Source organism: Fragaria vesca, linkage group LG3, assembly GCF_000184155.1.
Source record: "Fragaria vesca subsp. vesca linkage group LG3, FraVesHawaii_1.0, whole genome shotgun sequence".
In the NCBI taxonomy this organism is placed as follows: Eukaryota; Viridiplantae; Streptophyta; class Magnoliopsida; order Rosales; family Rosaceae; genus Fragaria; species Fragaria vesca.
The window spans coordinates 23,709,846-23,721,238 of NC_020493.1; the positions used below are offsets into that span (position 1 = coordinate 23,709,846).

The following is an 11,393-nucleotide window of genomic DNA, read 5'->3' on the forward strand; positions in this document are numbered from 1 at the left end:
AGACTGAGAGAGAGTTAGAGATAGACGATGAAATTTGGAATACTCGCCTATTTATAAAGAGATTTTTAAGAAGATGAATCTTCTTCATAACTCTGGTAACGGGTACTTGATTTGCTTCATTTTTGCTAGTATATTACACGAAACGCTGAAAATTGTTAGAGATTGCGCGATTTATGTTGAGTTTTTTTTTTTTTTTCCTGATATCTTCATTAAAAAAGATTTTGGGACCCTAAATTTTAGGTTAAGGCCTATCGCCCTGCTTGCCCAGAACCAGGGCCGGGCCTGTATAAGTACTGTTTAAGCAATAAGATTGTCATTTGTTTATTTAGATCGTTAGAAATTTAGTTCATTTGTAGGCTCCCTTGAAGGATGAGGTTGTTTTATGCACACCAATAATTCTATGACTTGTGGATACTAGGAGTTGACACACAAACTGTATCCACGGAACACAGATATAGGATACTGAGATGGATTGCGAGTCATTACAGAAATATTTTTAACAGTTTTATTATAGGATAGAATAGTACTTATGTTGAACTGTCATGCTGTACATGTAAGTACGTAGTGTAGTAAAATAGAGCTGTATAACATAAAAGCTCCCTAGCCTCTTGATATTTCTCTTATTCATATTCACTATTTGACTATAGTTTGACGGTACTATGGAGCGCTTGGTGTTGGTGTATTTCCACTCCTTCCCCAGATCCCTGCAAAGTAAACAAAATGGAAAATGTACGTATATATGGTATTAGTTTAGTGAATGAAACACTGGCACCACTCTAGTTTAACCCTAAAAATGAGAATGGGTTCAACCAACTAGTTACTGATACACTTTCTGGAAAAGAAAATGAAATTGCACTTGTATATATCAACTGAATTGTTGTGGGTTAGATAGGAAGAGAGAAAAAACAAATACCTTCAATGGGGGTGCCGGATGGACCTGAATTAAGGGAGACCAAACCGTTGTGATTACACTTAGTAATGCCCATCCGACGAGGGTGACAATGAATAGAAATCCGATTTGAGGGAGAAGATGACAGACCAGTTGAGCTGTGTTGAGGTTGGTTGGATGCATACGCATGAAGAATGTTATTAGTAGATAGAAAGGAACAGAAGAAGATCAGGAAGAGAAAGATTCTGCCCTGAGCCATTGCCATTTCTCCGGTAAGTTCAGTATGATTTCTCACCTAGTATTGCCGGCTATATATGGTAAATTAGGATTATTTTGATGCAAATAAGTCAACAGAATAGGCTATCTCTCTGGTCCAAGTTGATTAAGCCGATTGAGACACGACCAGAAAGTCTATAACCCAATCTGACTGGCATTACATCTTTCGTTTTAGTCAAGATAGATCATTAACCTTCGAACCAGTTAAACGAAAATGAAATGTTTTGACAATACATTGTAGCGGCGTATTGAAAAAATCGTAGAGGGTTCAGGGTTTGGATCCTCTTACGCATTGTGTACGTAGTCTACAGTATAATTCCCATATTATTACTTCTGATTTGTATGTAGAAGAAGACTGCAGAAGAAGTTTGAGACAGACAACTTTGCCAACCTTTACATATCTATATTACCGGCAGCAAACAACTTTAACAACGGGAAATATACTGCATATGCATGACCTTTCAGTCTAGCTTCCATTAAGCCTGTTCTTCATCCTTTTGATCCCCACATGCAGCTTTCATCACATAGAGGCTGTCATATGCATTATTGAGAAATTGGAAATAAGCATATCTCCAGGTCTTGATAAAAATCAAAGAACCACATACTGACCAAAATCCTACGAAAAACCCAAGCACAACTGGAAATATAAACCATGGGACCTGATCCTGTTGTTATCATCTCCATCAAGGTCATCATTTGGGAGTGCTGGTTGGCATTCATATGGAAGTGGAAGACAACAGAGGTTGGGATTCCCCTCAAATGCAGATGCACCGAAGCTTTGCAACTGAGTGCCTGTTGGTATTTGTCCTTCCACATTATTGTATGAGACATTAAATACTGCCAAGAAATTAAGGCTTGTTAATGATGCAGGCATATTTCCAGAGAAATGATTTACGGAGAGATCCAATGTTGCCAAGTCTTTGAGGTTGGATGTTTGGTCTGGAATCTTGCCTGAGAAGAAATTGTTTGCAAGGTTCAACACACGGAGAAGCTTCGATTGGCCAATCTCATTCGGTATATATCCAGTCATGTTATTGTTCATTAGTACTAAGGCCACTGGAAATAACAACAAAGAATTGTATTGTTGAGCTCGCTTGCCATCAGCAGTGAAGTAGATAGGCAATTCGAGATCATCACTGGACAAGTTGTTGTTTTGAGATACCAACATTGGCACTTTGGCAGGCTGCAAAGTTCCTTTGGAAATTCCCCAGAAATGAGGTTGGCTCCCAAGTCTATGTGTAAGAGCCTAGGAAGAGTCCCAAGCTGACTAGGAATTTGTCCTTTGAATTTATTTGTATTCAGATTCAAAACCTCTAGTTTCTTGAGCTTAGATAACCATACAGGTATTTGACCGATGAGCTCGTTCTGACTCAAATCCAAAAATCCAAGATTTTTGAATCCATCAAAATCAGATATGCCAAGATTAGCTGGAACTGCCCCCACTTGGAAACTAGATGCCAAGGATAAGAACACTAGACTTTCGCAACGCATGAGTATCTTGATTGCCCCTGTGAGATTTGTCAATCTATTGAAAGAAAGCGAGAGATAGGACAAGGATTTCAATGACTGAATTCATTAAAATGGAGATCAAGGATTGCAAGGTTTGTGAGGTTGAAAATGCCATCACTAAGGACTCCGTAAAGTGAATTGCGAGGTAATGATATTTCTACAAGAGTGATTACATTATACATATCTTCCGGAATCCTACCGTCCGTCTTGACCTTTAGTTGTTTTGGACTTTGGTTACTCTTCTACCATGTTTATGGTTTGTTAATGCTTTTTGCATTTTTTATTATTTTTAAGGGGCGTTGGTCTCAAGTCCTCCCCTTTTTGTTGTTTTACCTCTCTTTAATTAAATAAAATTTCTTGTTTTGCCCAAAAAAAATAAATACATATCTTCTGGAAGTATTCCCAAAAGGTTGTTATACCCAGCACGAAACACCTTGAGCTTGGAACACTCCCCTAGTCCAGGAGATATACTGCCGTTGAAGTTATTGGAAGAAAAATCTGACATTCTGATCAATGGAGAAGAAGTGAAACAAATGGGAGATGGTATGGATCCTTTGAACTTATTATTGCTGACATTGAAACTTGTCAGAAGAATGAAGATGGAATGTCAGCATTGAAAGAATTAATTGCTGAACAAATAATCCAGCATCCGGATACTCCCGGATAGTGGAGAAATTGGTAGTTCTCCAGAGAGAATGTTATAGCTCAAATCAAGATCAGATGGCGGTTGGTGGTTGAGGACTTGAGATCGTCGATCATCTTAGTGTGACAGTGGTCAGATACAAGGCTAATGAACAGTCGTGGAAGGATGCACGGCTAGCTTGAACAATATTTCTGTCTCACTGATCTTTCAACTCAAACTAAAAATTGAAGGAGAGCCTTCCTTTTTTGATGTGTAGAAAACAAGGAAGGAGCTAAGCATTACTGTGTTGGTATTGATATGGATGCTTTTGGTTTCATTATTGCCTTATTGGTGGCTTTGGAGAAGGAACTGACATAGACATGGTGATGAAAAGACCTTGAATCATGAAGAGTTCAACGAAAAGAAATGTTTGCTTTCTCCACTAGCAGTAGCAGTAGAATTTCATCAGCAGAATAGAAAGGGCGGCGGAAGGAGGTGGTGACGACGGCAGGAGATGGAGGGGGAGAAGAGCGAGCTCAGAGAAGGTAGTCTCAGAGATACAGCCATTTTTGGTGGGCCACACAGCCCGTTAAGGACCGCACCACTTGGACCGTCTAGCCCCACGTCACATCTGCCTAGCCCGCAGGAATTATAATCAGGCCCAACTTGTTTTAGACCCAACCCCCTCTTTTGTCTTTTTAAATGGTGGACCCCTAAAGCCCGTTAAGGCCCGCTCAGGGCTGACCGCCTAGCCATAGCACTTTTTTCTAGCCCGCATGAAATTATTTTTCTTTTATATTTTCTTTTTACCTCTTAAATTCTGGAATTGGAATTCCGCAGAGACGAAACAGATGCAAAACAGAATGAAACCGAAAGACAACGATAAGAAGAAGAATAAGAAGAAGAGAGATCATGAGATTGATGATGATTCTGATTCTGTTTCTGGTGGTGATGCGCAAGCGGTTGTGCAAGACTTGCTGAAGGAGTTTCCGAATATCGGGTGCGATTTGAAGCAGCTTTTGCAATTGATCGATGGCGGCAAAGCGGTCGACATAAACGGAATAGGTCAGAAGTGTCTGATCAAGCCTCTCAGAGCTCTGTTCCTTTGCTTGGTTCTTAAGGAACTAGATCACGGATCTTTTGTTGCCTCCACATGTTCCTCCAACTTTGGAGGTTATTGGGTCCTTGATCACGCCTTGTTTAGATTTAGATGATGAAGATGATGATCATGGTCCTCCTCCTCCTTATAGAAGGCCAATTGGTCCGGAGATGCCGACGCCAGAGCTACTTGCTGCTGCAGCCAAATTGAGAGAGGCAGAGGCCGAGTTGAGGGAAGCTGAGTTGGAAGAAAAAGATGATGGTGTTTTAATAGGGCCTGCACCGCATGTTGCGGCTGCTGAAGTTGAATCAGCTAACCAGGGTGATCGTTTCGAAGAGGTGACAAGGATCATGGAAGCAGAGGATGATAGCATGTATGATATATTGGGAGCAAACCACAATGTGTCTGCTGATAACATCAAGAAAAGGTACCGGAAGTTGTCGCTTTTGGTGCACCCTGATAAATGCTCTCACCCTCAAGCTAGCCAAGCATTTGTAAAGCTGAACAAGGCGTTTAAGGAGTTACAGGATCCGCAGAAGCGGAGAGCGCTGGATGAGAAGATTGAGGTTAAGGAGAAGCAGGAAAGATTCAATGTGGAGTTGACGGCAATGCGGGAAGCTGCAATGTGAGCAATGTGGAGAAAGATGCAGGGGATTTACAAGGAGGGTGATGAGAAGCTACTGGCAGGTGATGTGAGTGTTGTTAAATCGGCACGAAAGAGAGATGAGTGGATGACAGAGCTTCCACCGGAGAGGAAACATGGTACGAGTACAATGCAATCGACAATATTTAGCAGGAGTGCTAAACAAGGGCGTGGGGACACTAGCAGTTGGACTGATGCTCCTGAGAGAGCTCGAAAAGCTAAGATGGATTACTTACAAGCGTGTAATGAGTTTGCATCACTTGCTTCGAATGAGGAGGAGAGGAAGAGGAGTTTAGATGCAGAGTTAATGGACAGATACAATAAAGAGAAACGATCGAAGTCATTGTTACAAAAGCACAAAGAGGAGATTAGAGCGAGCCGTTTGAAGAGAAAGTACTCCAAGCAACAGGTAGAGGTCCAGTATTGTGAGGTTAGTCAGGTTGATAATTTTATCATTAATGGCTCCAGATAACGAATTTCGAGCTAATGAAATTTCTTCAAGTGCAGAAGCATTGTAGATATCGTCTGGAAGTAATCCTGACTCCTGAGAGGTAATTATAACCGGCACGAAAGACCTGCAGTTCGGAACATTTCCCGACTCCACGAGGAATACCACCATTGAAATTATTGAAGGAAAAATCAAGGTGTCGTAACGAGGAACAAGGAAGACAAATAGAGGATGGGATAGGACCTGAAAAGGTGTTACTGACATTGAAACTAGTCAAGTTCCAAGCTTGTTGGAAAAAAGAAGATGGAATCAGACCATGTAAGCGATTAATGGAAAAATCCACCATCTGAATATGACTGGATGGTAGAGAAGATGGTAACACTCCAAAGAGAAGGTTATAGCTCAAATCCAGGATTTCGAGATCATTCAAGGACAAGAAGAGCTCAGTTTGATCTAGAGAACCAAAAAGGGAATTGTGTGAGAGATTCAAGTAAGTGAGATGTGTGAGATTTGCAAGTGATGATGAGGGAAAAATACCTTCCTTTAGTGTGAGCCCTTTGGAGGGTAATCGCAAGTGGGTTACCCAATCATATCGATTACAAGTAATCCCTTCCCAATAGCAGCAATTACTAGAAGTCCAGAATAAGGAAGGGGAAGATAGAGTGAGGGCAAAGGACAAGAGAGAGGTACGTTCAGTTTGGATGCATGCATCAATATTATGAGTAGATAAAATGAGAGAAAACAAGATTAGCTTGAGAATAAAGCCTTGTGTCACTGGGTACTCTTGTTGTACTGTTATGTTTTTTCGAGGCTGAGCCATGATCATGTGGTTGTGGACTTGTGATAGATTTTGATCGTCAGTTTTTGCATATATACAGATTGAAGCAGATTTGAAATTCCAAGACGACCCAGATTATATATGATACATCTTGTCAATGAAATTATACAATTGGAAGAAAATAAAACACGGCTGCATATATTAAGGTGGAAAATAGAAGCAATGGCATATGGACAGAAGAAGGAAAAGCGCGGCTGGCGCCTGCTCCAGGTAACAATTGAGGAGTATGGTTTTCATATATAATAGCTAGCAGTTAGCAGAAGAACAAATTTAGTAGAAACTATGCTCTACTTCCAGAAGATACTAACATAAAGTCTTAATTTACAACACCGAGATCTTTAAATTGGCAGCTAAGTATATATTATAGCATAAAACACCAAAAACAGAGTTGCGGAGAGCTTCAGTATTTCCAATGTCTAGCTAGATGTGTTGACCATACAAAATATTGGATAGCCTGAAGCTTGCAAAGTTAGTCTTCTTAGGATGACAAGTAATCAGAATGTACTAAGCCTTCTAGATAGTGTCCTTTAGTCTTTTCTTTTCCTTTTCTTTTTCTTTAATTTTTCTGCCATTATCTCTTCAAAAGAATGAACTAAGCTTTCTTAATTTAGTTGGACCACTGTAAGAGATAGGATGAGTATATATATAATTATTTACACATGTAGTTATTTGTAAAATTCCTGGCAGCTGCTTAATTAATTAAATAGATTATTAAGATGTCAATCATAGAAGAAGAAGAGTAAGATGCTGTCTACCCAATAGAAAAAAGAAAAAAAAGAAGAAGAAGAAGAGTGGAAACAAAAATTTGACTTGAATAGAAGTACAAGTATCTAAGAACAGTATCATGAAAACAAAGAGTACTGTGTCTTGCATAATAAGTAAAACTAAAATACACTGAAATTAAGAATAAGTTCAAACTTCTAGCCTCAGAAGAATTCTTTCCAACCCGCCCTTGTTATGCAGACTGTCCAATCTCATTCATAATTTGAGCCTCTCTTGTACAGTATACAGGAAATTGAAATATGCATCCCTCCAGGTCTTGATAAGCAATAATGAACCACAAACTCCCACTAACCCTATAATGAAGCCAAGCACAACGGAAATAGACAAGCCTAGAATTTGATTCCCGTCATTCGTATCATCATCTGAATCAGTACCATTGAATGGTTGGCACGGATTTAAAAGCGGGGAACCACAAAGCTTTGGATTCCCCTCAAATGCTGAGACATTCAAGCCTTGGAGCTGAGTGCTTTTTGGTATTTCCCCTTCCAAATTATTATACGAGACATTTAAAGATGACAAGAAACTAAGATGCGCCAATGAAGCTGGGATTTCTCCTGACAAATGATTCATTGAAAGATCCAAAATCTCCAAGTTTTTGAGATTAGATATTTGGTCTGGAATGTTGCCTGACACCAGGTTGGCGCTGAGATCAAATATATGGAGAAGTTGCAGCTTTCCGATTTCAGTAGGTATATTGCCACTGATGCTATTGTTGCCTAACAATATAGATGGTGGATAGTAAGACAAGGAATTGAACTGTAACATGCTTGCATCAGGCATGGCTTGGGAGACGTGGAGAGGCAATTCAAGATAACCATGATCTACTTGAGCTGCAGTTTGTTCAGATACCAACATTGGTAGTGAGCAAAGTTCTTTTGGAATTTCACCTGTGATTAGGTTGGACGCCAAGTTTATAGAACAGAGCATTGGAGAAGTCCCCAACCAAGTAGGAATTGAACCTGTGATTCTATTACGTGACATATCCAAGATCTCTAGCTTCTTGAGCTTAGACAACCACATAGGTATCTGACCGGTTAGCTCACAACCATTCAAAGCCAAAATCCTAAGATTTTGGAACCCATCAAGGTCAGCGATGTGATCACCATCTGGCATTTCTTCACCTATGAAGTTGTATGAAAGAATGAGTACTGTGAGATTTCTGCCCTTCAATATATCCATAGCACCTGTGAGATTGATCAGTCTGTTCCCAGAAAGTGATAGGAAGGATAGGTGTTTTAATGAGGCAATCTCGGGTTGTATTTGTCCCTGTAGATTGTTGAAGCTTAATCGAATTGCTCTAAGGGACTTGCATGAGTAAAGGCTTATTGGCAAGATACCAGTAAAATGATTACTCATGAAGTCAAGTTTACGAAGTTGACCAAGTCTAGAGAAATTATAAGTTGAGATATCTCCGTCCAAAAGGTTGAATCCTAGATTCAGTTCCATAAGGTTTGTGCAATTCAGCAAAGATGGTGGCAAAGAACCTTCTAGATTGTTGGAATGAAGGAGCAAGACTTTCAATTTGGAGAGCTTCCCAATATCTATTGGAAGCATGCCACTGAACTGATTCAAGTAGAGGTCAAGTACTGTGAGGTTAGTAAGTTTAACAATTCTGTTACTGATGCCCCCTCTAAAAGAATTTGCAGGGATTGCAAGTTCTTCTAGTGCGGTAGAATCATAGATATCTTCCGGAAGTGATCCTGAGAGGTTATTGTGACCAGCACGAAAAACTTCCAGTTTGGAACAGTTTCCTAGTGTGCGAGAGAGATTGCCTCCAAAATTATTGTAGGAAAAATCTAATAGCCTAATCAAAGAAGAGTGGACACAAATAGGGGACGGGATATAACCTGTGAATTGGTTGTTCGTGACATTGATATGAGACAGATTCTTTGCTTGTTGGAAGAAGGATGATGGAATTGCACCATGGAATCGATTGCTAGACAAATCCACCATCCGAATATTATTGGATGATGATAGAGAACCTGGTAGCTCTCCAGAAAGAAAGTTAAAACTCAAATCAAGTATCTCAAGAAGACCCAGGGACAAGAAGAATCCAGCTTGATCTAAAGAACCATGAAGTGAATTGCGAGAGAGATTGAGGTAGGTTAGATGTGTGAGATTACTGAGTGATGATGAGGAAAAAAGACCTCCTTTGAGTTTGAGGCCTTTGGAGGATAGGTGCAAATGGGTTACTCGACCAACCGCATCGCAAGTAATGCCTTCCCATTTGCAACAATCCAAGCTGGTCCAATTTAAGGAAGGATAAGACAGAGTGAGGGCAAAAGACAAGAGAGAGGTACTTTCACTTGAGGAGCATGCATGAATATGTGTAGATGAAATGGAGCCAAGTAGAATAAGAAGCAAGTATTGAGCTATTGGGTGATAAGGTTGCACAGCTAGCATCTTTCTTGGTTTGTGGGACAGTTCAGGTTTAGTTTGAGTTGGTCACCTAGCTAGCCTTGTGCTTGTTTATATAAGCAAGAGCCTTTACTTTTTTCTTAGTTTCAAGAAGGTTCAATTCTTGAAACAGTAGTAGTTCACAGGAAAAACTATCACGTACTTGATTGCAAAGTACGAAGATTTAGCAGGGAACTCCCAGAACCACAAATCACCAAACATCGTACGTCTGACGTTTGAACTCTAACGAAGGGGCAGGACCTCTACCGGAGATTATGAGTCTGATAACCTTGCATCAAATTTTTCATTGACGCTGGAGTCACTTAGATACTCATGACATTTGACGCATGCATGTAGACTTCTCGATTACATGTGAAATGGAGTTATGGAGTGAAGGACTAAGATCATGTTTGGCTCGGTGAGTAATGTTTATCATCAAGGCAGACATCGGGATCCAGACATTGTCGTTACATCAGTTAAATTAAGTCCATGTTGGCTTGCTGTGCTGTTGATGACTTTCAAAATGTCGATTTCTCTGAAATGTGAGTGAGTTGTGACTTGTTAAGTTTTTGATTATTTGTGAACCTAACATTGTAGAGGTTATGACCCCGAACAAACTATTATATGAGAATATGCGGGGTGGGAAAACAAACAGAAAGAAGGAAGAACTAATTTCTAGTCTTGTGGTGTAACTGACGAAGGCGATGGAAGAACCTCCATAGGAGGAGGAAGTCAGTGAAATGACCTTGTATTAAATTTTTCATTGACGCCGGAATGTCACTAAGACACTGACGTTCGAAACACCCATGTAGACTTCTCACTAACATCTTGTATGGCTCTGTGAGTAATGTTCATCATCAAGGCAGCTATTGTCATCTCAGTGGTTATAAGTCCATGATGATGATTTGTTGAAACGTTTCTAAGTTGTTGTCTTGTTGATTATTTGTAAACCTGACATTGTAGAGTTATAGGTCTGAACATATGAATATATGAGAAGGAAAATGATTGTTTGCCTCGATAAATTTTAGGGTCAATTACATATAAGTCCACTTTGAGACATTTTTTTCCCATATTAGTCTACCATAACATTTTTACCCACATAAGTCCACCCAAGCCTAAATAAGGTTTTGTTTTAGGTATTAAAGTTAAACATAATTACAGACTGCCATTCAACAAAAAAAAGATTATCTCTCTTATATTTACAAAAATATCACTAACGTAAAAAATCAACACCTACTATCATCTCCGGCCAACCTCAGGCGAGATCTCCGGCCGATCTCCGACAAAGTTTCCCACCGACCTCCAACAATGTTACCGACGATTGCAAAAGATACTGTCACCAGCAACAAAAGCTACTACCACAGGCTATAAAACCTACTACCACCAGCTATAAAATCTACTATGGACCTATGGTGAGATTTTCAGCAACCTCCGACAAGGTCACAAAAGATACTATCGCCAGCAACAAAAAATACTACCGAACATAACAAAAGCTACTACCACCAGCTACAAAAGCTACTATGCTGAGATTCCAACGATCTCCAGCGAAGTCACAAAAGATATTATCACCAGCTATAAAAGATACTACCGAGCATATGAAAAGCTACTGTCACCAACAAAAAAAGCTACTATCACCAGCTATAAAAGATACTACCGAGCATATGAAAAGCTATTGTCATCAACAAAAAAAGCTACTATCACCAGCTATAAAAGATAATACCGAGCATATGAAAAGCTACTGTCACCAACAAAAAAATTTACTATCACCAGCTATAAAAGATACTATTGAGCATATGAAAAACTACTACAAGGTAGAACAAAACTACTGTCACCAACAAAAAAGCTACTGTCACCAACTATAAAAGATACTACCGAGCATATGAAAACTA

General features: G+C 39.7%; 2 protein-coding genes and 2 non-coding genes across 4 annotated transcripts; 1 reads left to right on the plus strand and 3 right to left on the minus strand.

The window, feature by feature from the left end:
* Positions 1-484: 484 nt before the first annotated feature.
* LOC101300037 lies at positions 485-1,166 on the minus strand. Its single transcript, XR_184303.1, has 2 exons — positions 914-1,166; positions 485-704 (listed from the first exon to the last, which is right to left on the minus strand). It is a non-coding gene; the product is annotated as an uncharacterized LOC101300037 (transcript).
* A 475-nt stretch (positions 1,167-1,641) lies between these two features.
* On the minus strand, positions 1,642-2,333 carry LOC101311175 (receptor-like protein 2-like). The gene is made up of 2 exons (XM_004296131.1): positions 1,825-2,333; positions 1,642-1,696 (listed from the first exon to the last, which is right to left on the minus strand). The coding sequence occupies exons 1-2, from the start codon at positions 2,331-2,333 to the stop codon at positions 1,642-1,644; spliced, it is 564 nt and encodes a 187-aa protein (XP_004296179.1).
* Positions 2,334-5,435: 3,102 nt separating this feature from the next.
* On the plus strand, positions 5,436-6,560 carry LOC101300325. The gene is made up of 2 exons (XR_184304.1): positions 5,436-5,468; positions 5,546-6,560. It is a non-coding gene; the product is annotated as an uncharacterized LOC101300325 (transcript).
* A 742-nt stretch (positions 6,561-7,302) lies between these two features.
* LOC101311462 (tyrosine-sulfated glycopeptide receptor 1-like) lies at positions 7,303-9,060 on the minus strand. Its single transcript, XM_004296132.1, has one exon. The coding sequence runs from the start codon at positions 9,058-9,060 to the stop codon at positions 7,303-7,305; it is 1,758 nt and encodes a 585-aa protein (XP_004296180.1).
* Between the last annotated feature and the right edge of the window lie 2,333 nt (positions 9,061-11,393).